The sequence below is a fragment of the Myotis nattereri genome (genome assembly GCF_964212035.1).
Source record: "Myotis nattereri genome assembly, chromosome: 13".
Lineage (NCBI taxonomy): Eukaryota > Metazoa > Chordata > Mammalia > Chiroptera > Vespertilionidae > Myotis > Myotis nattereri.
The window spans coordinates 19,934,909-19,962,850 of record NC_138088.1 but is presented as its reverse complement, the minus strand read 5'-3'; the positions used below and the strand labels follow the sequence as shown (position 1 = coordinate 19,962,850).

The 27,942-nt window shown below is 48.0% G+C and overlaps 1 protein-coding gene across 1 annotated transcript in view; it reads right to left on the bottom strand.

Annotated features, from left to right (window-relative positions):
• Positions 1 to 18,163: 18,163 nt before the first annotated feature.
• Positions 18,164 to 27,942, bottom strand: part of LRRC20 (leucine rich repeat containing 20) — a 54,314-nt gene continuing 44,535 nt past the window's right edge. The window contains exon 5 of the mRNA XM_081104592.1: positions 18,164 to 19,126. Coding sequence (XP_080960718.1) covers positions 19,002 to 19,126 — 125 coding nt within the window. The 3' untranslated portion in view covers positions 18,164 to 19,001. The remainder of the gene's footprint in view (positions 19,127 to 27,942) is intronic.

Genomic DNA, 27,942 nt, shown 5'->3' with positions numbered 1-27,942 from the left:
GGGTGCCTTAAAACCTTTTTGATTTAAACTTTATTTTTGCAAAACAATGTCTATTATGTAAAATGAGATGCACCTTTTATTAAGTGAAAATGTAGTAAGAAAATTCTAATTTGTTAGAAAGTGTCCCTCCCTTGTCTCCGTCCAGACTCCCATTAATTTTCAGGAGGCCACGACTCACTGACCCTTTGGACACTACACCACACCTTTACCCGTAGTTAGAACACAGGGTAGAGGGGAACAACAACCGTAGAGCAGTCGTTTAGTCAGTAACACAACGTGTTGTTGAAAGCTAACAATCTCTGCAGAGTGAATATTAAATAGGATCAACTTCAGAGAGTTTTTGAGGAGACGTTCTTTTAATGGAACTGCTCTGTTTTCTGCCTTTGGGCAAATGAAACTAGTTTTCTTGGAAAAACCCAGATTCTCCTCTGTGACTGACTTATGAGCAGGCAGAAATGATGCAATAGTGTGCCACACATACTTTCCCTTTTGCCTCCTGCCAGCTCAGAGCAAGATAGTGAAGTTTTCCTGACCTCTGGACTTACGCACTAACTTTTATATCATTGAATGTGTTCGGAGAGCCAATCAGTACCAACTTCAATGAAGTGTCAAGCCCTGGCTTTACTGGGGCACAAGTCAGTGCTTTGTAACTTTCCCTTGAAGGCAAGGGTGGTGAGCCCCACAGGCCCCGGGTGGACCTGTTCTCTTTCTGATGTCTCCCTGGGGCTTAGCACAGTAGCTGGCCTAGAGGAGATGTTCAGTGACTCTCTGCTGGACCAATAGATAGAGAAATTAGCGAAGAGGAGCAAGGGGGAAATACCTTCTTTTTTTTTAAGCTAGACAAAGAGTGGACACAAAAATCATTAACCTTAAATGAAAAAAAAAAAAGATGAATTGGACTTGATCAAAATTTAAAACTGCTCAGCAAAAGACACAGTTAAGAAAATGAAAAGGCAAACCACAGACAGTGTGCCAGTTATCAATTTATGGCCTACAAGCGTCAGATTCAGCCTTCTCCACCTTCTCTGGGGCATGTGAATATTTTTCCGTTGCCCTCTTTGTTGCTAAAGGACTCTGGTGTGCTGGTTCACAGGCCCCTACGGGGGCTTCTGGCTCCTGCGGTGCGTGCAGCTCCTCCGGGCCTGGCTCCTGCACCATGGCAGGCAGCTTCACTGTCACCTTCTTCCAGCAGTTTTGTCTCAGAGTGCTCCAGGGGGACATTTCCCTATGAACATCTGCACTGAGGGCATTTTTCTAGCAAGTTCCACCGATGTGGCATCCCAGTGACTTCTCCCCTTAGCCGTTAGGAGGCCACATAGCTGGTACCTTCAACAAGACTTGCTTCTCAGCTCTGGTGGGACTTCTTCCGTGGGTACTGTGTTTCTCAGTCCTAGGGATAGTAGCTGCTCCTTCTACTGTGTTTATTTTTAGAGCTCTCTTTATTCCTTACTAGCCAATCTTTTGCTACTTCAGTTCCCTGTAATACGTAAGCATTCTTTTTTTTTTTAATTAAATTTACTGGGGTGGCATTAGTCAACATGAACATATAGGTTTCAGGTACAGGTTTCTATGTTATCAGATCTGTATATTGCACCGTGTGCCCATCACCTGGAAAAACCTTCTTAAGTATATTAGCTTAACAAATGATGCACTCAACTGTTTTTAAACATTAGCTTTCTTGCTCTGTAACTAAATCCAATGGCACTTTTCGGTGCCTCTCCTCTTGCTGTGACTGACTCTGTTGGATACTTGCGATTTTCTGATGCTCTCTCCACTTTGACTTGTTATTGCATTCTCTTCTGACATTCCTCCTACTTCTCTGGCCACTCATTAATCATTCTTCCCCTTAGCCTTCCCTCCATCTCTTTTATGAAAATATATTTTTATTGATTTCAGAGAGGAAGGAAGAGAGAGCGATAGAAACATCAATGATGAGAGAGAATCATTGATTGGCTGCCTCCTGCATGCCCCACACTGGGGATCGAGCCCGCAACCCGGGCACATGCCCTAACTCGGAATCAAACCATGATCTCCTGGTTCATAGGTTGATGCTCAATCACTGAGCCATACCAGCCAGGCTACCCTTCATCTCTTCATCTTAATCATCATTGTCTTTCTTTTTTATCTTATTATTATTTTTTAAACCTCACCTGAGGACATGCTTAGTGAGAGGGGGGTGAGAAACATCGATGTGAGAGAGAACTATCGATCCGTTGCTTTCCCCAACCGGGGATCCAACCCGAAACCCAGGTATGTGCCTGGAATTGAACCTACAACCTTTCAGTGTATGGGACAATGCTCAACCAACTGAGCCATCTGGACAGGCCATCATTGTCTTTCCTACTTTTCACGTTCTCTCTTTCTAGAGATACTATGTCCCTAAGTTATTTCATGTATATATTTGGTGTCAACTACCACCTATAGGTCCTATATCATGAAAACTTTCAAAAACTAAGTACTATTTAACATTTATTGTGGCCATGCTCTGTGCTAGATAATAGGGATCTAGAACTTAGAAAGTCATAGTCCTGGCCTTCACAGAACTTCAACAAATGAAGAGAAGACAGACTTTAACAAATAATTACAAATAATTACAATGAATGTGGGTAAGTAGAGTAATAGAGGAAGTACAAGACATTGAATTATGGGAGCAGAAAACCTTTTCAAGAAAGTGACCTTAACCTGTGACCTAAAGGATGAGAAGGCAAAGGGGGTAAGACAGAAGCCAGAAATGATTATTAGGAGATGAAACCAGAGATGTGGTCAGAGCTAAAGTGAAGGGCCTTGAAAGGCAATGAGAACTCTCATACGGGGTTTGAACTTTTTCCTAAGAGCAGTGGGAAACCTAAGAAGGGTTTTAGCAGGAACATGACATGGTCAGAATTGCCTTAGAAAGTGACTCTGTTAGCAGCTTGGAGCCTGGATTGGGGTTTAGCAGCACTAGAGGCAGGGAGGATAATGAGAAGACTGCTGCAGTGGCCTGGGGGGAAGAGGGTGGTGGTGCCCTGGATTTAAGTGGCAAAAGAGAAGATTGAGTACAGAGCAACATTCCAGATAGAATTAATGGAATTGATCATTGGTGCACAAAGGAAAAGACGAGGGAGATGGATTTGAGGATGATTTCTAGGTTTCTGGCTACAACTGGTTGATGGTTTATCATTTGCTGAGGTCATTTAATTGGGATAGAGAGTGAAACAAATTATGACTTTTTTATTAGTCTACTTCTTAAGTATTCATTTATCCTTTTTTTGCATGAAAAATACACTCACTCTCCCTACAAAAAGTGTACCCAAAAGTCTCAACTAGTCATGACATCAGAGTCAAAGTTTAATTTCTCATGATAGTATCTGCATTATGTCAAGATATGGCTTCTCTTGATCCAGAGACTTATGAACTTAAAAAGAAACGGATGTTGCCCTAGTCAGTGTAGTTAGAGTGTCGGCCTGCTCACCAAACGGTCACAGGTTCAATTCCTGATCAAGGGCATGTACCTGGGTTGCAGGTCCGATCCCCTGCCCTGGGTGCGTGCAGGAGGCAACCAATCGATGTGTCTCTCACATCGATGTTTCTCTCTCTGTCTTCTCTCTCTCTCCCATTCATCTTCCCTTCCACTCTCTCTAAAAATCAATGGAAAGAGTATCTCAGATGAGGAGTAACAAATAAAAATAAACAATTTTTGGACAATTTCAGTCATAGGAGACGAAATATACCAATAATTTAAAAAAGCAGAGGACCTAGAACAGAACCCTGAGGACTCCCAGTATCCCAGGGAAGGATGACAGAAGCAGCTTCCTAAAGGGATCTGAGAAGGAATGCCGTAGAGCAAGCATGTCAAACTCAAAGGCTAACATGGGCCAAATAAACAAGGTTAAGTTTATGCGGGCTGCAAAAAAACAAAAGCTTCAATTTTCATAGAAGTGTAGGTTTATTTTGATAGAGACATGCTGAATACAAAGGGCTGAAATAAATGCATAATCGTTAACATAAGATAATAGAACGTTTTAATAAAAATTAATATTTTTCTTGAACATTAACTTACCAGACACTGAATAACTGCACAAATTAATAAGCGTAATGCAAATAAACCTATTTTTTTGTTCTCCGAAAGCGAAATATTTCCTATTGCGCACACCAAACAAGTCAGTTCAAGACTCATGACGTGACAATCGGCTGCTAAAATATTCGCTGCTGGTATTAGTGGAGAGAAATGGTGCACCTGTGCATAAGGCACGTAAGGGAAATGAATGCAACATGATTATAGAAATCAGTCATTAGTGAACATTGTAGTTCGTTATTAATAATTATGTATAACAGGATATTGTAAAAATTAAGTTATGAAATTTTTATTAAAACATTTCTTACGTACCATTATATTGGCTGGACCACAAAAATATTGTTGTGGGCCGCGAGTTTGACATGCTTGCTGTAGAGGTAGGAGACAAAACAGGACACTGTGGTGTCTTGGAAACCAGAAGAAAGAGGGGATTTCAAGATGAAAGAGTAGTCAGCTCTTATATGCAGCTACCTTCTGGACTTCTCTACTTGACTGGCATCTCATACTCACCAGGTCAAAAAATGAGCTCACCTTTTCCTCCCCTGAGTCCTCTATCTCAGTTAACGGTGCCACAACTGCCCAATCAGCCAACCTGGAAGTTCCTCTAAGCTCCTCCTGGTGAAGCTCTGCAGCAGCCACTGGTGGTTGCCCACCCAACACCTTTTACACTCCCTTTCTCCTTCCCAACAGGACTCTGTTGTTGTTCAGATGCATCTACCCACCATTGTATGGCCATGTGCTTTAGGGAATTTGGTGCTATCTCAGCCCCGGGCTGGGGGGAGGGGGGGGGGCGGGGGTCAGATTTAACTTGATTAAATCTAAGTTAATCACGGTGGTCCATTCCCTTGTCAATACTGGTTTGGTTGTGGGTATGTGACCCAATTCTGGCCGAGGTTATGTAAGGGGAAGTGTGATAGAAGCTTCTGGGAAAGGCTCTCTTGCTTTTATGAGCTATATACTGGAAGAGGCCATGTTCTTCCTTTTTTGGACATTGTCTTGGCATTTGCCAACTCTAGCTGTCTTACAACCTGGAGGAGAGGCACCCTGCAGGTAATAGTGATAAACCTACAATTAAGATGCCAAACGGAAAATTCTGTGAAATTGTTATCTCACGTGACTTTGTTGTTGTATTTAAACCGGTTTGATTCAGTTTTCTGTTTCTTGCAGCTGAAAAACATTCTAATGGACACAACTTCCCAGCAGTCTTTTCCCCCTCCCCCAGATTAATTTGATTGCTGATGGACTCTAGTTCCAGGTGTGGGTCTTGATTAGTCTAAACCAGTGGTTCTCAACCTGTGGGTCTCGAACAATGAAAATACATCCTGCATATCAGATATTTACATCACGATTCATAACAGTAGCAAAATTACAGTTATGAAGTAGCAACGAAAATAATTTTATGGTTGGGGGTCACCACAACATGAGGAACTGTATTAAAGGGTCGCAGCATTAGGAAGGTTGAGAACCACTGGATCCCAGCCCATTAACTGTTCCAGAACCCCACTGAAAAACATGGGATTTCCCTAGCCGCAAGGTTTGGTTCAAAAATAGATACCTGACCCAATTTGAGCCAATGAGTTTGCTGACTCCTTCTGAGGAGTTACTTTGTTCTCTTAGGAGAAACTCCTGGGAAGAGATATTCTCTCTCTCTCTCTCTCTCAATCTCTCTCTCTCTCTCTCTCTCTCTCTCTCTCTCTCCTAATGTAAACAAGAAAGCTTGTAGCTCCGATTGCTGATAGCTGTATTCTGTACCATGAAGGAAGCCAGCCTGAGGATGAAGTTTACATTGTAAATGGCAGAGCAGAGCCACTAGGTCAACCAATCCTTTGCACTTATTGTTCTATGAACCAACCCATCCCTATACTTTAAGTTACTTTGAGTCAGATTTTGTTAATGGCAACTAAAAGCATCTTACATGATGACCAATCTTCCCACAAGCTACCATTTACCAGGTAATAATGCATGGATCTTTCTAACACCTCTTGAACTTACTGCCTCTTCTTCATCTCTACAGCATTAGCCAATCCTGGGTTTCTCACCTGGATTCCCACAAAGAACTCCTAACTCACTGGTCTCCAGTCCCATTTCCCTCCAACTCATTCCCTACCTGTTGCCAGTGTGAGCTTTAACAGATGAAGATCTGAGTGTATCACTTTCCTGTTTCAAACCCTCCTCTACCTGGTTGTCTATAGCTCAGTCTTTAAGACATTTCAAGTTTTTATGGGAACACTTTTCTGACCCCCTCAGGCTGTTCCATTAGTTATGTGCTCAACCATGATACCTCATCAAGAAAATACTAGCTCACATTGTGATGTTTGTCTTTCCTATCTCTGCTCACTTGTCTGTGCGGAGTTCCCCTATGTTCTTAGACTCAACAGACACTAAGTTTGTTGAGCGTACCCATGCCAGAATTAAGTTTTGTCTACCCTGTCACATTTGAAAGGGGGAAGCTAACCAACAGGTAATTTGGTTTAGTGTCAAGAACACTGGAATGCAACCCACAAAGCCTGAAATTTTGTTTTGATTTCACTACTTATGAGCTTTGGGACATCAAGGAAATGCCGTGACTTCTCTGCAACTCACTTCCCCAGCTGCAAAATGGGAATACTGCAGTTATGTCAGTGGTAACACAGCCTACTGTCTACCTTTTTGGTGGGAGGATGGCTGTTTTGCCTGGAAACTGTTCATTCAGAGTATAGATGCAAAAGGGGGAGAAGTACTGTGACAGAAAGTGAAAAGTAAACACTATGTTCTTTCACAATTAATTCATTTTTCATTTTCCATAATTTATAGCATAGATAACAGAATCATTTTCCAAAGACATGGACTAGAGCAGGGGTGGGCAAACTTTTTGACTCGAGGGCCACAATGGGTTCTTAAACTGGACCGGAGGGCCGGAACAAAAGCATGGATGGAGTGTTTGTGTGAACTAATATAAATTCAAAGTAAACATCATTACATAAAAGGGTACGGTCTTTTTTTTCAATAGTTTTATTCATTTCAAACGGGCCGGATCTGGCCCGCGGGCCGTAGTTTGCCCACGGCTGGACTAGAGGATAATAAAAGGGGGTGATTACGATAATAGAGGTGGCTTCAAAAAACCGCCAGACAGCAAACACCGTGAATGAACAAAATACACTATGCAAAATGCTCCTCCTTGGGGGCAGTCAAATAGAAACAGAGGCATGGATACATGGAACAGACTGACAGATCTGAGGGGAAGGGGGGTGGGGGGACTGGAAAAAGACGGTGAAGAGATTAGCCAAAGAACATATAGGCACCGCCCATGGCCACAGACAACAGTGTGGTGAAGGCCGGGGAAGGGGGCGGCGGGCGCTGGGTGGAGATGGGCAAAGGGGGGAAAAGGGGGGGCTGCATCTGTAATAGTGTCAACAATGGAAAAACAACAACATAAATATAGGCTGCTCAGTCGCTGGACGAGCTTGGCTTTGGCTGTTCTAACCTCTCGGCAGAGAGGGAGACAGACCAGGGTGGGGAACGGTTACTCCTCAAACAGAGAGTGATTTAACACCACCCCTGGCCATGTGACAGCCCAATTAATTTGCCCAAATCACTAAGCTTGGGTTTTTCCACCCACATTAATTTGTTTGCTTGCACATGACAACAGCAGCATTTGTTGGTGACGGGATTCAAAGGCCTGGGCATTACACGTAGCAAGAGAACACAACTCAAGGTGGACACCACAGCCAGGTGGCAGCTTTCGCCCCATCAGTGGCCACATGCAGAGGGACCCAAAGGATCTCTTTCAGCCCCGGCCTGCCTTGAAGGCTTGGTGCAGGGTTGGACCAAACTAAATTTACACCTCTTACTTTGAGATGGTATTCTTTCCATCTCAAATCTTTGGAAACCACTAAATGTGATGGAAATGTGGTCTTGTGGCCAAAACAGCAGTCTGGAGCCTGTGGTCGTCTGGTTTTATTTTTAGGATTCAAGGGGACCTCCATCAACCCTCTTTCTTTTATTCTGAACTTCAGTTTCCCAAATATAGGAAGGAGAATCCATAGCAGCTTCCGGGAGAGGCAAAAACCTGGCTTCCTAGTCAGATGAACTGCGATTTGCATCTCAGCTTCAGCATCTCCTGGTTATAGGACCCTCAACAAGTTACCTAACTCCTTTGAGCCTTGCTTTTCCATCGATAACATGGGAATAATAATGGCTACCTGCTTATTTCATTATTTCATTCATTCGGCAGACATTTATTGAGTGCCTCCTGTGTACCAGGCAGTGTCCTAGACCCGAGTGCACGAAGGTGAGTGAAACAGATGTAGCCCCTGTCCTCATGGAGCTTATGATCTGTTGTGAGAAATACACAACAAAGCTCTTAGAATTATGCCTGGCTTTTAACAGGAACTCAGTAAATGTTTTGAGTTGACCAGAATCATAATTATTGAAATTCAGTACCATATTGATACGCGTTAATTCCTTTTTCATCGATTCCCCCTCCCATGTTATGGCCTTTGCACATGATGTTTCCTCTGGGTTGTTCTTTCCTCAGCAATTAGCATGGCTCCCTCTTCCATTTCATTCATACCTGTATGCAAATGCCACCTCCTCAGAGGGGCCATTCCAAACCACCTATCAAAACATCCTCCCACATCTATCACATTCTATCTGCTAATCTTACCTTAACCCCATTCGTTTGTTTGTTTGTTTGTTAATCCTCCCTCAGTCAAGGATATTTTTTCCCCATTTATTTTTTTAGAGAGAGTGGAAGGGAGGGAGGGAGAAGGAGAGAGAGTGAGAGGAACATTGATGTGAGAGAGACACATTGATTGGTTGCCTCCAGCTCGCAACCTGACTGGGGCCCAGGATCAAACCTGCTACCCAGGTACATGCCCTTGACTGGGAATCAAACCAGCAACCCTTTGGTGTGCAGGCGGATGCTTTAACCACTGAAACACACCGGCCAGGGTGCTTAAACCCATTCTTGATGGGTTTAAAATCATCTACCTATGAGTGATAAGTTTCTCTTAAATTTAGGGCAATTTTTTTGTACAAAAGTGTCTATAATATAATCATAATTTTAAAAGACAGATTTGATAACACTTTACAACAAAAAATATAGCGTAACCAATAAGCATATGAAAATATGCACAACATCACTAGTGATCAGGAAAAATTTGTAAAGATTGATACTACTAAGTTGGCAAGAACAACAGGAACTTTCATACACTGCTGGGGATGAAAAATGGTGCAACAACTTTGGAAGACACTTTAGAAGTTTCTTATAGTTAAACTATACACTACCATACAGCCAGTAAACCCACACCTAGGTATTTGTCCAAGAAAACTGAACGTGTGTGTGTGCACGCACACGCACGCTTTTATATGCTCATAGCAGCATTATTTGTAATTCATAAATTTATAAAAACTAGTAACAACCCAAATGGCTATCAAATAATGAATGAACAAACTGAATACAATATGTCCACACAATGGAATGCTACTCAGCAATAAAAAGGAACAAACCGACACATGCCGTACCATGGATGAATCTCACAAACGTCGAGCGCAGTGAAAGAAGACAGACTCACCGCATGGTTCTCCGTACGTGACATTCCGAAATCAGAGGGGTGGTTATCAGGTACCAGGAGTCGGGGGAACAGGGCTGACTACAAGTTGGCACAGAGCATTTGGGGGTCAGGGGTGGGTGGGTGCTAGAAATACCTTGAGTGCGTTAGTGGTTACACAATTGTATACAATAGCTAAGACTTAGCAAAACATACACTAAGATGGGTGAATTTTATTATACACAAATTATGCCTTAATAAAGCTGTTACAAACATTTTAAATATATAGATAGATATGCATAAAGAATGACTCTATACTTACCTCTTATGGTAGGCTCTGGGTGCTTTTTATTTTTGTTTCTTTGCTTATGTCAATTTTGTAAAATTTCCACAGTGATTCTAGTGCTTTTGTAGAGAGAGAGAGAAAACAACAACAATAAAATTCCATAAACATAAATAATTGGGTTATTCAACAAGTGTTCTATTATCGAGTCAATATTGTTTGGTTGTAAGGAACCCATTTGGTTCACGTCCTCATCTGTCTTTCCTCAGTGGCACTTCTGAGGGGTGAGCTGAGGAAATGGATGCAAAACGGTACAGAGCTTAATAGCCATGCTTTGTCCGTCCAGTTCTCGGTTTGGCTCTCACCTGGATTTTTGGATGAATACACAGTAGACTAATGATTGGGGGGCTCTCACCCTACTTTGCCAACTCCACCCTCTATTCCAACCCAAATCAACTCATGCGTCCTCCAGGCCCCAAGAGAAAGTCCTCAGCATAGGGCTGGGCAGGTTGTGGTTTGTGGGGTCCAGGCCTGGCCGCCCGCCTCCAGCTCGCGTTGGTCTGTTGAGTGTTGCGTGGCCTTGATGAAGTCAAGAGGCCATTCATCAGTGGAGACCCATGATTAGCAGGACCTCTCACACTGCCCATGGCAGGACAGGACCCGGAGTCCCTCCAAGAGCCCCTCTGGGGTGGGGGGTACTGGGTGTCAACAGGTCTGGTCCTTTTCCTCCATCATACATCCAATTCATCTTCTGACTTTCCACCCCTGGGAGAGCAGTCACCTTAGGAGACCTGACCAGCCCGAAGGCGGGGGATGGCACGAACGGAGAAATCCGCCCTTGCATACCTTGGGTAGCGGGACAAAGCCCCTATCAAGGCCCAGGTATTAGGACACAGGACTCTGCTGAGGGTAATAAAGCGATGCTTATAAAAAGAGCCTCATAAAACATCATCCCGTGGGGAGAACGTAATTTCCCAGCCACTTTAGTTAAGAGGGAAAGCCCAGCGTAGGAATCAGAGCAGCTGGGATGGGCGTGGGGAGGGAGACAATCCTCGCTGCCCTAAGAGACTCTGCTCTGTCATCCATAAGTGCTAAGTTGGCAGAAATCCCAGTTCCCAACCTGGGGTCTCTGTCCTCAGGGTTCACACAGGCACTCTTGTCAGGGACTTAAAATCCAGCATCTTAAAACTCTACACATTATTCATAATAGTCAAAAGGTGGAAACCATCCAAGAGCCCATTGACAGATGACTGTGTTAGCAGTGGAGAAAATGGCGCCAGGCGCTAGCCTCGGTTCAGCAACCTCAGTGCTTGAGTTCTGGCTAAGGGAAGAATTCCGAGCCAAAACTCAAATCATAAGAGAAAGTTTATTTATAAAGTCACAGAGGGAGAAGAAGTGAGTGGTAGAAGAAATGGGCTCAGGAAAGAAGTTATAGCAAAAGAAGGCCTCCACGGATTGGTTGGCGCCAGGGGAGGGGGTCATTAGCCATGGCAGCTGGTCCGGCTGTCATGGTTTTGCTGCTTTCCTGGGCCTGGAGTGGAAACACACCTGAGGCCTAGATGTCATCTCCAGGGATCAATGCTTAAGGGAATGGCGGTGCAAGGGCTTGTACTTTCGCCTGTTGCTAGGCACCCGAGGCTCTACCCCCTGGTGGCCCTCTGCACCTGGCCCATTGTTCCTGCTCTGCTCATGCCTATCAAACTGCCTCCTCCAAGAGGATAAACAAAATGTGGTCTATGTGAGAAAGGACTCATCTGTCCGAATTTCAAAGGACGAACTGGGAAACAGAAGCATGGCGAAAATGAGATTTTTAATAACACTCGAGACAAAGTAGGTGTCCATTGTACAGGTACATACGTGGGGCAGGGCCCACAGCCCATCTAGTTAGTCCCACCTCTGGTTCCTCACTGGCTGAGTACTATGAGGTCACCTGTTTCCTCATACATGGCCCAGGTCTTGCTGTCTCCTGTTGGGCCATTAAAAAAATTGGCGGAGGCCCTTCTAGCTGACTCCACCTCCCCTGTCTAGCTGAGGCAGATGCCTGGGGGTTTCCACCTTGTTGGCCCAGTGTGCGGTTCTTTGTTTCCCTTCCCTCTTCCCTACATTCTTCCCTCCCCCTCCGCTACCCTGGGGGCATTCAGTAAATTCCATCAGAAGCCGACCATGCTGGAGATGGATCACAGAGGTCCATTTCTTGCAGTATATACATATACAATGGGATATAGTCGGCCTCAACAAGGAGCAAAGCTCTGGTCCATGCTACAACATGGGTAAAGCTTGAAGACGTTGTGCTAAGTGAAAGAGGTCGGTCACAAAGGACAAGCAAGGACAAACACCGTATGACTCCTTTTGGATGAGGTGCCTAGAATAGTCAAATTCCTGGAGACAGAAGTAGAGTGGTGGTGCCAGGGGCTGGAGGGATGGGGAGCTGTTGAAATGGGTACAGAGTTGCAGTCGGGGATGCTTTAAAAAGTTCTGGAAACAGTGGTGATTGTTACACAACAATGTGAAGGCACATAATGCCCCTGAACTGTACTCTTCAAAATCATGACAATGGTAAATTTTATGTTGTGTATATTTTATAACCTACACAAAACTCCGAACACTCCACCGGTCTCATCCCCTTATAAAAGCATTAAATCACCCCTGTTGCCATTCAGATCAAATCTCTAAATGGGCAGGCATGGCCTCTGATTGATTTTTTAAAAATAACAGCAAACACATATCAGTTATGACCTAGTGTCGTTTTCCTGGGAGGCGCTATCTTTCAAAGCATGGCATCTTTGGGGGGAGATAAGACAAAGGGGCCTTGATGGAAAGGTTGGCTGGGTGCGCATCCCGTCCCCCACCCCCACCCCCCGCTGGAGGGCTGTGTGCTTGTGGTTGGGGAGGCCATGCTAAAGGGGAAACACACCCCACAAGAGTGACCAGAGAGTGTCTCTGGACAGACTCCATTCCCAGGACAAGCGTTTGGGTCTGAGATGGCCGTCTCTCTGGCCTATTTTTAGAGCCTGGCGTCAGAGTTATTCACAGTAAATAGCCAGGAGCTCTCTGGCCTATGACACAGAACATTGATGCAGCACCAAAAACGGGGCCCATGCAAGCACTAGCTAATGAAGGGCAGGATGGCACACCCCCTCCTTGGACCCTCATCCATCATCCCAGACACCTGGACCAGGTGGGGTCCTGAAGGGCCTCACTGTCTTGGCACCCTGCTCAACACGTGGGTTTAGAGATGTGCACAGAGCAGGTCAGGCCGGATATGGAAAGAGTAGACACAACAGATTCATTTCCCAGGCCAAGAGCTTGAGGGTGGGGGTTCTGGTTCACCCAGGCAGAAAACGTTGTGGGAATTTCCAGCTTTCCTCCCCGCTATCCCCAGTCCACGTCCTTGAGAGGCAGGATGCAGCGGAGGAAGAAACCACCAGAAGACACATTCTAACCCAAACCCTGCCCCTCTGCGGGCTGTGCCCTTGGCCCCTTGGAGCGTCAGTTACTTTGTTTATGAAATGGCAACAGCAATATCTCCTTCTGCCTCGTTTGTGTGAATCAAACGAGACAGTGTCTGGGGACTTGCTTGAGAAGAAGGCATAATTGTTTAGAAATTTTCTTCTGCCCCTACATCTGGAATAAACAAGGTTCAGTGATTGTGTGTAGATTAAAGAAACAATCAAAGTCTCAGAGTCCAATTCTCTTTCCTGGAAATGTTTCTTTTTTATTCACTAAAATTCTAGTCACACTGTGTTTTCTTATTATTATTATTATTATTATTTAAAATATATATTTTTATTGATTTCAGAGAGGAAGGGAGAGGTAAAGACAGAAACATCAATGATGAGAGAGAGAGATTGGCTGCCTCCTACACACCCTCTACTGGGGATTGAGCCAGCAACCTGGGCCTGTGTCCCAACCAGAAATTGAACTGTGACCTCCTGGGTCGATGTTCAACTGCTGAGCCACACAGACCGGGCCATGCCGTGCTTTCTATAGAAATGAGGGGAAATGTCCAGTTAGCTGCAGGTTATTGGGGCCATGCAAGGATCACCCAGGCAATCCATTTCCTTCCATCTCTTAAAGAGAAGCCTCATTTCTCCAAAGTGATGCAGGCATGTTGGGTGAGAGGTAGAGTATACAAGGAACCTCCTGGTCCCAACCCCTTTTTAGGGTACCAGTTATCCATGTTGGGAGGGATTTAGCGTTGGTCCTCTAGGAGGCCCCAAAGGGCACACCAGGAGGGAACAGGGGGGAAAGGCCTTGGGAAGGCCTGTACTTGCAGCTCCAGTGAGATGTGTTTCCAAAGGCAGGAAGAGGGTAGGTACTGTGCTTTCCCTTCCTCCTGTCCATGAGTAAACAGCCAACACCTCCGTGGGCCTTGCAGCTAGCTGCCTGTCACACCCTAAGTTCTTGTCTGGGCCTGGGTGATGCTGGTGGGTCCCCTATGAGGAGAGGAGGGAAGACAGAGCCCCGCTTTCCTTACCCCCCACCACACACACACACACACAGTTCTCAGAGCCAGAGGGTGAAACCCAGAGTACCTGCAGGTACTGATGCAGGCTCTTCAGGGCACATTCCGCAGCTGCTCAGGCATGAAGTCCTGTTGCAGTACTTTGGCGAGAAGTGACTGACCTGGACACCAGCTAAGACACCTGCACAGAGCTGGCAGGAGTGGCGTCCATGTTCGCCTCGGAAGGGGTCAAGGGGAATGGCTTCAGCAACACATGAGGGACCCCAGGACACAGACGCAAAGCATCACAAGCACCGGCCAGCCTTGCTTTTTGCTTCTTTCCAGCACATCCATGCAACGGAATCCTAAGCAGCTGTAAAAAGAATGAAAGACGCTTTCATTTGTTAACATAGAATAACTTCATGTAAATTAATTTTAACGAATCCTATTTACAATATACATGCTATATTTTTAAGCAGAGAACAGGTAATGGTGAAGAATTGGCTGCAAAGTTAGCACTTCCTGAATTTGCTTGCACTTGTATAAAATGCTTTTAGAAAGAGACGCAAGAAACTGACAACACTGTCTCCCAAGAGAGGACAGGGTGGAGAGGAGATTTTCCCCCCGATGCCCGTGGGAGATTTTGACTATTGAACCATGTAGATGTGTTATCTATTCAAACAATTTTAAAATTGTAGGCACGTGGAAAGGACTGGCAAAACCACCTTAACAGTGATCTCTCCATATCATTGTTGACCGGTGTGTGTGTGCCTATATGTGTGTGCGTGCACGCATGTGTGTATGTGCCTGTATGTGTGCCTATGTGTGTGTGTGCATGCATGTGTGTGTGCCTGTATGTGTGCCTGTGTGTGTGCCTGTACGTGTGTATGTGCCTGTATGTGTGTGCATGCATGTGTGTGCCTGTGTGCGCCTATGTGTGTGTGCATGCATGTGTGTGCCTGTGTGCGCCTGTATGTGTGCATGTGTGTGCGCGTGCATGTGTGTGTCTGTATGTGTGTGTGTCCTGGTGGGTTGGGAAGAAAGATGAAGCACGGTTTATGTCCAGCTGCCCTGAAGGAACCTGGGGTTCAGCAGTGAGTAAAGGTCCTGTGAGGCAGAGCCAGCACACCTCAGGGGAAGCTGGCTGCCCTGGCTCCACTTTCCTGGCTTCTAGAACCTATAGAAACTCGGACTGTGACGCCCCTGCCCCAAGCCAGGTAAGGCACTGGGAGTGGGGCTCTGAGCTCAGTGCCTGCAGGCTGGGACCTCCAGGGGTCTCCACAGCCCTGGAAGTCCAGAATCCAGGGTCTGCGGAGCCTCATTCAGACACAGGGGAGAGGGTGGGTGAGGGGGGATCTTTCTGACACTTGCAGATGAACAGGCAGGAATTTAGTGGTCAGGAGGTTTAGTTCTGCTAAATAGTCAGCCGGGGCCTACTTAGACGCTCCCAGCGACAGAGCTGTCTTTTATTGGAGAACAGCTCAAATAAGTGGATTTTTAGGTCTTTATTCAGAAGAAATCTGCCTCCTTACCACGTCTTCCCAGGGGTTCTGGTTCTGCCCATGGGAGCCACCTGGGAGAGTAGGGCTGAATGGTGTGCTGTTAGAAACATGGGTGTGGGAATAGGACACGTGGCAGGTAGCTCTGCAACTACAGACCCGCCCCTTAATCACTCCGAGCATCAGCTTCTTCACTGAGAAAATGGAGATGATAATAACGCATACTTCACTGGATTGTTGCGAGGATTAATTAAGATAATGCAGGGAGAATTAATCACACGATGCCTGGGAAAAGAAAAGATTAATTCCTTGTGTCTATTATTCTAGTTTAATCCCTCAGCCACGTGACTGTCTTGAGAATTGAGACCACGGCATCCTGGCCTAGAGACCAGGCGAGCAATGATTTCAGGGGAGGGTACAGCCTCTGCCTCCATTGCCTACACTCGCCAGTGATGAGGCTGTCCACAGGGCGGTAGGCATGCAGCCAGGTTGCTGATGGCCAGGTGGCCGCCACTGGTGAGGAGTGTCAGTAGTAGGCAGAGAAGGTGAGGTTTGCAGCCGGGGTGGCCTCAGTATGACTCCCCTTCTGGCAGGTGGCAGCTTCTGTTGGGAGGCTGAGAGGGTTCCACTAGGAGCAAAGGAGCCCATGGCTCAGGCTCCTTGGCAAAGAAGAGATGACTGGCTTCTCGCCACGGGTGAGAACCTTCTGTGCTGCAAACCCTGACCATGCCTTGGGAACTCCAATCATGTGCTCAACTCCACGTCTGACTGGATCCAAGACTTTCAACCCACACACACTCCAACCCTGACCTCACACCTCCCACCTGGATTTTCCTCTACTGTTTCCCAATGTTAGCTGTTCTCCATTTGCAAACAATTCCCCTCTGCCCCATCTACCTCCGCCTTTCTCAGCCCTGCTCTCTGCCCCAGAGGCTAACCTGTAAGGACTACATCACCCAGGTTCCTTGCCCTCTGATTGTTGATCAGCCAATGGGAGGCTCCAAGGGAGACTGAAGGACTGGAGAAGAGAGAATTCAGAGTATTGATCTCCCAACTCCCTGCCTGCCGGGCCCACTACTGCCCGTGAGGCTGTCTTTAAGGGCACATCTGTTAGAGGATTCATCTTCCACGACTCTAGCTCTTTTGGGGCCACAGTGACACTGTTCCCTTCTGCACAGACAGCTGCCTGTGGTTGCCAGTCCCAGGGCTACTTCGCCATCCCTTGCTGGCTCTCCTGCTCCCCTCCCCCCCCCCCCCCCCCGCCCCAAAAGGCTCCCTGTTAAACTCTCTTCAGTTAAACCCTTTCTGAGTGCAACACCTGTTTTCTTCTGGGACCCTGACTGTTACACTCTCAAAATCTTTGATGTCCTTCCTCACTATCTCCTCCATGGAACTTTAGTTGGGAAAAGCAAGAAGGCAGTAAAGCAGCGGTTCTCAACCTGTGGGTCGCGACCCCTTTGGGGGTCGAACGACCCTTTCACAGGGGTCGCCTAAGACCATCGGAAAACACATATATAATTACATATTGTTTTTGTGATTAATCACTATGCTTTAATTATGTTCAATTTGTAACAATGAAATTGGGGGTCACCACTACATGAGGAACTGTATTAAAGGGATGCGGCATTAGGAAGGTTGAGAACCACTGCAGTAGAGGAAGGGAGAAATTCAATTCAATTCACCAGAAGGCCATCCAAAGCCAAGGCCACCACCCACCCTTCACCTTCTCCCGGTGTGGTGATCAGCTGCTTCATTTGCACAGCATTTAACAAAGCACTTCCATATCTTTCATTTAATCTCACCCTCCCACCGCCACGTGAGGCACACAGATTAGGTATTAGCCCCATTTCAAATGAGGAACTGGGATCAGAGGGGTCCCATGACTTGCTCAGGTCCACAGGACTATGCAGCAGAGTGGGCCCTGCCTGTGTGTCTCTGAATCAGTCCCAGGCTTCAGTGTGTTTCTCCAGCCACATTCAGAAGGGACTGGCTCAGTGTCCAGCCACAGCTCCACTGGAAAGTCATCAGATGTAGTGATTCATGATGTTGTCTCAGGAACTCTCCTCCTGCCTTCCTCTGGGACTGAATGTGGCCTGACCGGGGGATGAAGAGTCTTGGGGGACTCTTCTGTCGCATCCAGAGCTCAGCCACTAGAGGCCCACTGGAGGCTTGGGACCTAGAGAACAAAGAGACCCTGCGGGGGAGTGTGCCCAATGAGCTGGCACTATCAGGGCTGCAGGGACCAGCAGGTGCCTCAGGGGCACTCTGGTGGGGGAGAGCGGGCCTGGTAGAGGTGAAGAAGCTGGAAGCTTCCAGTGCACAGCGGGGGGAGGAGATAACACTCCCTTGTAGGCCCTTCCAGGGGCGTCTGATTGCACCCAAACATCTTTATTTTCATATGGAAAATGTCAAACATGTACAAAAGAGAATGTTATAGTGAACATATATAAGAATCTGTAGTGTAATGAGCATTACAAAGAAACCCCATGCATAAATCATTTACTCCCAACAATTATCAACTCAAGGTCAATCTTGTTCCACCAGGCTCCCACCTCTCTGCATTGTTTTGAAGTGAATCACCACATGGCTTCTTTTCATCCATAAATATTTCAGCTTGTATCTCTAAAAAATAGGGTCAACACACCCATAACCACAGTATCTTTATCACACCTAACAAAATGAACAATTATGTCATAATATTATCAACTAGGGGGCCGGGTACACAAAAATCATGCACTCAGGGGGGAGGGGTGTCCCTCAGCCCGGCCTGCACCCTCAGTCGGACATCCTTAGTGCTGTTGTGGAGCATCTGCCTCCTGGTGGTCACTGTGTGTCATAGCGACCGGTCGTTCTGCTGTTTGGTCGATTGGCATATTAGCCTTTTATTATATAGGATTATCCAGTATCCAGCATTCAAAATTCCTGATTGTAGCATAAATTTTAAAAAATAATAAGATTTCTGTTTCTGTTATCTATTACTATGTGGCAAACCATTCCAAAATTTAGTGGTGCAGCACTGTGGCTTGGCAATCTGGGTGGTCCTTCTGCAGGTCTCTCTCGGGATCACTCATGCAGCTGCGTTCATCTGATGGCTCAGCGGGGCTGGAAGGCTTAAGGCGAGCTGTTTCACAGGGCTGGCGTTTAGTGCTGGATATTGGCTGGGTGTCTTGGTTGTCCTCCACATGGCCTCTCATCCTCTAGGCCTGTGCTCCTTCACAGCTTTGTGGTCCCAGGGTTCCAAGACAGCAAGAGAAGAAGCTACAGGCTTCTTAAGACGTAGGCTCCAGAATTTCCACATCATCACTATGTCGCATTCTGTTGGCCAAGGCAAGTCACAAAGTCAGCCTAGATTTGAGCCAGAGGAGAATAGTTTCCACCTCTTGATAGGAGAAATAGCAACATTACATTGCAAAGGGTATGTGGACACAGGGAATATCATTCATTAAGGTTCGTTATTATAAAATCAACCACCATCTCTACATTGAATTTGGTTGATGTGATTCTGAAGTCTCTTCCAGTGTCTAGGTTCTTCTTCTGTCTCCATCGCCCTGCAATTTATTTGTCATGTAAGCAACTAGGTCATTCGGAGACCTTCTCACAGACTAGATTTTGTTGATTGCTTCCTTATGATGTCATGTTCTACTCTCTGTCCCCTGTAATTTCCTGTAATTGACAGCTAGATCTAGAGGTTTGATCAGATTATCTGGTGGCCTCTTTTTTTGATGCCACGCTTGATCAGTGGGTTCAGGAGATGTCAGCCTGACCCCTGCACTGCCAGTTCCCTGTCAGCTTTTCATCAGTGTCGTCAGCAGCAGCCACTGAAGGTTGTTGCCTAGGCCCCTCATTGCATCTCAAATACAATCCAGACTCTTCCGGCCTGGTCCTGTGCCACTCTCTGGTCTCACCCCTGACACGCTCCCCATTGTGCTCTGGCTGCCTTGTGATGGCGCCTGCACACTTTTGCTTTTCCAGCCTGAAGGTCTTCGTCTCTTCCTATTCTTTCTGCCTCTTCCCCTCTTTCAGCTCCCAGCTTAAATGTGGTCTCGGAGAAGCCTGACCTGATCGTTCTATTTAAAGCAGGTGCCCACTATCATCTCTCTACCATCCTGTTTATTTTCTGCAACCTGTCAATATTTTATTTGTTCTCAGGGCTGTTGTCCCCCCACCCACCCTTGAAAGCTCGTAGCGGGATTATCCCTGTCCTGTTGGCAGCCATATCCCCAGCGTCTCATCAGGGCCGGCCCAAGTATATTAGTAGATGATTGTTAACTGAATAAATACTTGTTTGAAGAAGAAAAGGAAGAACAGGTGAATCCTGACACTAGATGACAGGATCCTATCCAAAGCTGGTGTTATTGGTGTTGGAAGGTCTTCTCCAGGGTCCTCCAGAAAGAACCCTCATCACAGGGTCTGCTGGGAGCCTCCCCAGGCAGCTCAGCCCTGCTGAGCCTCCAAATCAACTCTGAATCAGTTTCCATGACCCCAGGGAAATCTGGGGGTGCGGATGGGTAGAGGAAATTGCCAGAAACTGTCTGGCTAGATCTCCGTCTGTGTTTCCTCACTGCCTTTCACTCAGCCTCAGAGAACGGCTCAGTGAGCTCACGTTCCAAAATCTCTCTGGGAATGACGCTGCCCATCCCCAAACCCTCGGCTGAGCCTGGGCGTCAGTCTCCACTCCGGCCAGTTTCCCGCACTGTAGACGGATCCTTTCTCGAGGAGGAAAAACTTCCTGTTCCTGGCAACTCCCCTGGGCTGTGGGGAGATGGAGGGGAGGTAGGTAGGGCTCCACCCCAACCTGGGCTCTATGCTTGGGCTCTGTGACAGCAGCTGGAGACTTCACTAACACCTTTTTTGTTTTTTTACAGAGGAAAGGAGAGGGAGAGTTAGAAACATCGATGAGAGAGAAACATCGATCAGCTGCCTCCCACACAACCCTCTCTGGGGATGTGCCCGCAACCAAGGTACATGCCCTTGACCGGAATCGAACCTGGGACCCTTCAGTGCGCAGGCCCACGCTCTATCCACTGAGCCAAACTGGTCAGGGCTCATTAACACCTTTGACTTGTCTTTCTGGTATCTGCCTGGTGCCTTTGTGGATACATTACAGCCTGTGAAAATTTCATCCCCAAACCCAATTAAGCCCTTCTCCTCCTGGGGCAGCTTCCTGGAGGTCTCAGGCTATAATAATGTTCGCCGCTAGGGCTCTTTGATGGTCTCAGAGACCAAGCCCTGGCCGCTGAAAGCTGAAGCTGGGATGGGCGGGTGGGGGGTGCACCTGTGTGTGCGTCCCGGACCAACAACACCACCCGGAACTTGTCACAAATGGAAATTCTTAGGCCTCGCCCCTGATCTGGGGAATCAGAAACCCAGCTGTCTGTTTTAAGACATCTTCCTGGTGATTCCAATACATGGTCCAGTCTGAGAATCACAGGACTAAAGGACTTAGACCAGAGCCCCTAAGGCAGTGCGTACACACAGCCTCCTCTCTGCCTTCTTCCTGGTGACTCCAGGCGACAGAGTGAATGTCTGTGTCCTTCAACATTCATTTGTTGAAACCTAATCCCCTATGTGATGTCCTTGGAGGTGGGGCCTTCAGGAGGTGCTTCTATCTTGAAGGCAGAGCTCTCGTGAATGGGACTGGTGCCCTGTGAAGAGCCAGAGCGCTCCCTCGTCCCTTCTCTGTCAGAACAGAGAAAAGACAGTAAACCATGACGAGGGCCCTCACCCCACCTGTGGGTGCCTTGATCTTGGACTTCCCAGCCTCCAGTACTGCGAGCAGTGAGTTTCTGTTATTCATAAGCCACCCAGTCTGTGCTGTTCTCCTCTAGCAGCCTGAGCAGACTAAGACCACCTCACCTCTGTGGGACTCTGAGTTCTCCTCTTTAAATGGAAACACACTTCCTGGCTGTGACCTCCGGTGGCTCCGGTCACCTCTCTGGGAACTGGAGTCCTCACTGATAAAATGAAGAAACGTTCACACGTACTGAAAAGGGGTTGTGGTGAGGAGCCAATGAGATAATGAGAAAACTTGGAGAGTGCCGGGTGCATGACCCTTATTAGGGTTAGGCCATGAGCAGCAGTTCTGACTACTAAACTACACAATGGTTGTGAAGATAATATTTTTATAATACTCTTGGTCTGGGCCTTCTTGCAATGCCTCCTGTGTGAGAGAGGAAACATCACCAAAATGAATTTCCCCAGCGCAGTCAGTCTAGGTATCTCCCGGGAGTTCACAGCCTTCACACTAATAACTTCATCGTTATCGCCACCTGCCTGCCTGTCCTGGTACCACGCAGGAGCTCAGCCCCACACTGGAGACCTGGGTTCACCATTCAACACCCACTTGCCGAGAGCCTCCTGGGTGAACACAGGCTGGGCCGGGGCACAGGGACCTGCTGAAGAACACAGCAGAGGGGCTGCTGAGCGCACAAAGCGGAACACAGTACGAATGGCTGAAGGGCACACGAAACAACAAGTTCAAGTTCATGTAATTTCAAAAATGCAATTTTAGAAGAGCAACCTTTTCATCAATCAGATTGTCAGAGGTGAAAAGTGCTCAGCGAGGGCCAAGTGTGGCTGTGCACTGCGGGGTCGGGGGCACAAGGCAGCTCAGCCTTCGAAACTGGGACACATCCATCCAACGTCCTGACAAGGGACCTGCTCTCCCGGCCAACACTCCACTTAGGGATTTTCCTGAGGAGAAGGTCTAATGGTGTGGGGGAAATACCGACCAGGGTAGTAATGGTTACAAAACAGTATGTGCATGCATTAGAAATCTACATTCTGTATAAAGGTGTGTGTGTGTGTGTACATAAATGACAATATAAAAGTTTGCCCACAGGGGATGTTTCAAGTGACTTTCCTTTTCCTTTTCACTAACTTCCATTTTGACCTTTCATATCAGAAGGAAGTTCTGATAAATATGATTTAAAAGCTGGGTCTAAACTCTGACTCACATCAAAGTCACATGGTTTTTAATAATATAGGGAACCGCCACCCACACATTCTCACACACTGAATCAGAATCTCTTGGGGTGGGGTCTGAGCACTGGTATTTCTCTTAAAAGCTCTTTTAGTGACTTCCAAATGTAGCCAGATTTGAGAACCACTCAATTACACAGTCCCTCGCCTCCAGGAACTTACAGATGGGTTTCGTGATGCTTAACCCTTTGGGGGTCACCAAGGAGACCCTCATGCATTTGAATTCATTTCACAGATGCTTTCCGGGGCTTTGTCCTGATATACCAAGGCATGGTCTCCTTCTACATGGAAGTGCGTCTCTGAACGCTTCAGATCCTCTCTCAGAGAATGCACTCGATGTTGTTCACACACTTTCGGGGGAGCAGTGGGAATTTATTTAGGTTGTGGCCCACCTTGCACCCATGACCCCTTCTTCTAGCATTGTGACGTTTCCCTTGGGGAGTCAGCCCTCCTCCTTACATGCAACTTTCCAGGACTGTCAATCAGGGGCCTGCACCCACCGCTACCCAAAAGATGGCCAATCTGACCTCTTTTGCTTCGGATTTAACTCTGGGTCCTGGTAGCACAGCTTTTCTTTCCACTGGGTGACCTACCCATACTCTTTCCAACACATTCCTATTGTTGACCAAGTTAGCCAGAGCCAGTTTCTGGTGGGTTCAATTCCCAGCCAAGGCACATACCTGGGTTACAGGAGGCAACCAACTGATGTGTGGGTCTCTCTCACTCCCTCCCTCCCTCCTTCCACCCTCTCTAAAAATCACCCTCTCTAAAAATGGGGGGGGGGGAGGGGATATCCTTGGGTGAGGATTAACACACACACACACACACACACACACACACACACAGGAAAGGCAAGGCTCTAATGGTGCAATTTCAGTTATTAGTGAGAGGAACAAAAGGTGTTTGAGGAGAGACTGCATTTCATTCTTTTATATTTGCATCTTAAGTAGAACTGGTAAAAATTAGTGATGTTATCAGTTTCACTCTCTGTGTCTCGGTTTCCTCATTTGTAAAATCAGGGTTTATCAGCTGCTCACCCAGGCCTTTCCTGGCTCTAATAACCTGGGACCTTCACAATAGAATGGGCCACACGACAATTGGAGCAGAAATACTACAATTGTTGCCTCAATTCACTGCGGGCAGCAGGACAGACTGCATCGGTCAGACTACATCAGTGAGAACCAGACTGACCCCTACCTGGCCTCTTCCATTCCCCACTCCCAGCCAAACAGAAAGGTGTAGACGTCTTCTGGACAAAGCTGGAGAGCTGCATTTTATGGAGGCTGCCGCCCAAGTGTCCGTCCTTTGTCCCCAGACCTGCACGCTGTACCCTAAGCTCAGTGTTACCATCTGTTAAATGGGGTGGGGTGATCTACCTCCTGCCCACATCCCAGACTGGATGGGCAGCTCCAGGGGGATGAAATGCTTTACGAAAAAGAAAAGGGCCCAGTGTGTCTGGAAGCATTTCAGGGGCATGGAAAGCAGAATCCACCGGAACTTCTAAGATGCTCCCGTGTCCTGGGCTGGAGGGAGACCAGCTGGCTTACTCCCCTCCCCTCCTCTTTCCAGTGGCCGCCTTCCCCGCCTTGGGCCCTTTCCCACAGCACACCTACCCCCAGCCAGTGCAGTGTCCATCCTCCCAGACTGAGCCTCCCTCAGCCACAGAGCTCTGAGGCCCAGGCAGCTGTGGAGGCCGCTGGTCTGGGGTTGGGCTAGGATGGGGTGGGCAGTGGATCTGACTACTGTCCTCTGCTCCTTATCACACAGCACACCACCACCGCCAAGGCCCCGGGGGGAGGCCTGACGGAAGCTATGCCTGGCTGGCCCCAGCAGCCCTGCAGGAAGCCCCGCAGGTGGCAGTGTCTGACCACAGGTATCAGGAGGAGGCTCCTGGGCCCTCAGAGATGTCCAAGCATCCCCCCTTCTGCTCCCGGGTTAGCCCCCCTTGCTCAGGCTGGAAACTCAGAACTGGGGGGGAGACAGCTTCTAGGTGGAATGACAAAGTTCTTCCTGGTGTCCAGTTGGATTGTCTTCCTGTAACCTGCCCCCACCTGTCCCAGTTCTGCTCCCTGGAACCACCCAGAGCAAGAATGAGCCCCATTCCCGAGTTCATCCCCCTCGGCCCCCCTTCTTCCCACCAGGACACCCCAGGTGCTCTTTAGTGAGAGGGGTTCCAGGCCCATCTCACTGTCAGCCCATTTTAATTCGCCCCATGATTTTCCTCAAGAACACAAGCCAGATCTCCCCCATTAGGAATGTAGGAAACTCATTTTTTGGATCTAAATCCAGGATTTCGCCTTTCACTTACACTTTCACTTCATTTTCTTGGTTCTGATCCAGCATTCCAGCATGTTGAGATAACCCCACATCTTCGATCTGTTGCCATGTGGGTGTAATGGCTTTTGCACAGATTTGATAAGCATGACTTTTATTTTCCTTTGAAGTTATTTAATGTCATATCAAGATCAGAGCTTGAGAGACCTCTATGCTTCATTCAAGCCTTTTTAATATATACATCCTATCTAATAAAAGAGAAGCATGGCAATTAGCGTACGACCGCTACCCTTCCCATTGGCTAATCAGGGTGATATGCAAATTAACTGCAGGCCAAGATGGCGGCCGGCAGCCAGGCAGCTGGAAGCGAACATGAGGCTTGCTTGCTTCAGTGACAGAGGACTCCAACATTCCCCGCCTGCTGCTGCCGGCCTCTGAGCAACTCTAAGCAACTATGTTACAAATATAGAAGCTAAACAAAACCCCAGAAACCTGCTTTAGTCCCGGGCTTCAGCCAGCAGGATTGCAACATTGTTTCAAATACAGAAGGTAAACAAAGGCCAGAAACCTGCTTTCAGCAGCGGAGGCCTAAGAGCTGGAGCCAAGCCTCAGAGCTAAAGCTGGCCCAGAATAAAAAAAAATAAAGAAAAAGAGGAGCGGTTGGGAGCTTCAGTCACCCGCCAGCCTGAAAACAGCCCTCAGCCCCTCACCCAGACTGGCCAGGCACCCCAGTGGGGACCCCCACCCTGATCCGGGACACCCTTCAGGGCAAACAGCCAGCCCTCACCCGTGCACCAGGCCTCTATCCTATATAGTAAAAGGGTAATATGCCTCCCTGCACCGGGATCAGCATGACAGGGGGCAGCGCCCAAACTCCCTGATCGCCCTGCGGCTCTGTGTGTGACAGGGGGCGGGGCCACAACCTCCCTATCCGCCCTGCTCTATTCGTAACAGGGGAAGGCGCCCCAACCCCCTGATCAGCCCTGCTCTGTGCCTGATAGGGGGGAGCTCCCCAACCCCCTGATTGCCCTGCAGCTCTGTGTGTGACAGGCTGAGGTGCCCCAACCCCCTGATCGGCCCTGCTCTGTGTGTGACAGGGGGCGGCGCCCCAACCACCCCCCCACGGGCCCTGCTCTGTGTGTGATGGGGTAGAGCCATAACCTCTCCATCGGCCCTGCACTGAGTGTGACAGTGGCAGCGCCCCAACCGCCTGATCGGCCCTGCTCTGTGGGTGATAGAGGGCGACGCCCCAACCGCACCCCACGGGCCCTGCTCTGTGTGTGACGGGGTAGAGCCATAACCTCCCCATCGGCCCTGCCCTGAGTGTGACAGGGTGCGGCGCCCCAACCCCCTGATCCGCCCTGCTCTGTGTGTGACAGGGGCGGTGCCCCAACTCTCCTATCGGCCCTACTCTGTGCGCGACAGGGGGGAGCTCCCCAACCCCCTGATGGGCCCTGCTCTGTGCATAACAGGGGGGAGCTCCCCAACCTCCTGATCAACCCTGCTCTGTGCGTGACAGGGTACGGAGCCCCAACCCCCCTGATGGGCCCTGCTCTGTGCGTGCCAGGGGGTGGCGCCCCAACTCCCCAATCAGCCCTGCTCTGAGCCCGACCAGGGGCTGCACCTAGGGATTGGGCCTGCCCTCTGCCACCCGGGAGCAGGCCTAAGCCAGCAGGTTGTTATCCCCCGAGGAGTCCCAGACTGCGAGATGGCACAGGCCGGGCTGAGGGACCCCCCCCTTCCCCCCGAGTGCACAAATTTTTGTGCACCGGGCCTCTAGTATATATATAATTGATTTCAGAGAGGGAGAGGGAGAGAGAGATAGAAACATCAATGATGAGAGAGAAACGATGCTCAACCACTGAGCCACGCCCAGCTGGGTCATTAAAGCTCTTAATGAAAGCCTGTTGCCAGTCCTCCAGGCCCCTTTCTATGTCTCCCCCGCAGTGCGTGGAAGGTCTCTGTAGTGTCCTGCTGAAATTTCCTAAGTCATCTTCCCACCTCTCAGAAACCCAGTCCGGAAGAGGAATGTGGTAGGTGTGGCATGATTTGTTGTTAGTGAGCACCCCTACTGCCTTCTATTGAGCACTACATTATTTTCTTTCCTTTTGAGAAATTTTATTTTTATTTAAAAAGATGTGCTTATTATAACATGATGTGCTTATTCTAAAACAGTCCCCGTGGCCAATGCATTTGTGATGCTTCTCAGCCCAAAGGTTCTAGGGGGTGGACAGTCCCTGTCCCTGCAGCCTGCCGTCACATGACACCCAGGACTCTCTCTGCTTTGCTTTCTTTGAAACCATGAACAGGAATCACCTAACAGTGCAGGAGAGGGGCAACCTTCAACCAATGGCGAGGGGCGGACGGCAGTCAGCTCCCCACTTTCTGGGGCAAAGCTCGGCTGCAGTCTGTGTTTTTCTCGGAGGGTCCCCAGAGGGGAAGAACCCCTAGCTGCCCACAGCTAACCCAGCTTAATAATGCCCCCATTGCGTTCCTCTCTCCCTCTCCCATCTCACTCTCCTGACTTCTGCTTCCAGCATGATCTCCCCCATCAACTCCCTGTACCCAAGTCTTGGTTTCAGGGTACAATTTCAGAAGCAGGAGAATCCAAACACAGATATCAGTCTCTCTCTCTCTCTCTCTCTCTCTCTCTTTTACATACATAAACGATAATAAGTCCATGTACTTTTGCCTAAAGGGGATCCTACGACACGTGTTCTAAAACCTGCTCTTTTTGATTACTCACAGTAGGCAGTGAACATATTTTCATACCAGTAAGTAAAATGCTAGACACACTTCTTAGTGTCTGCATAGTATGCGGTTGGAGGTGTGTCTGACCTTTGATTTCTTGATTTGTGGACATCTGGATGGTTTCC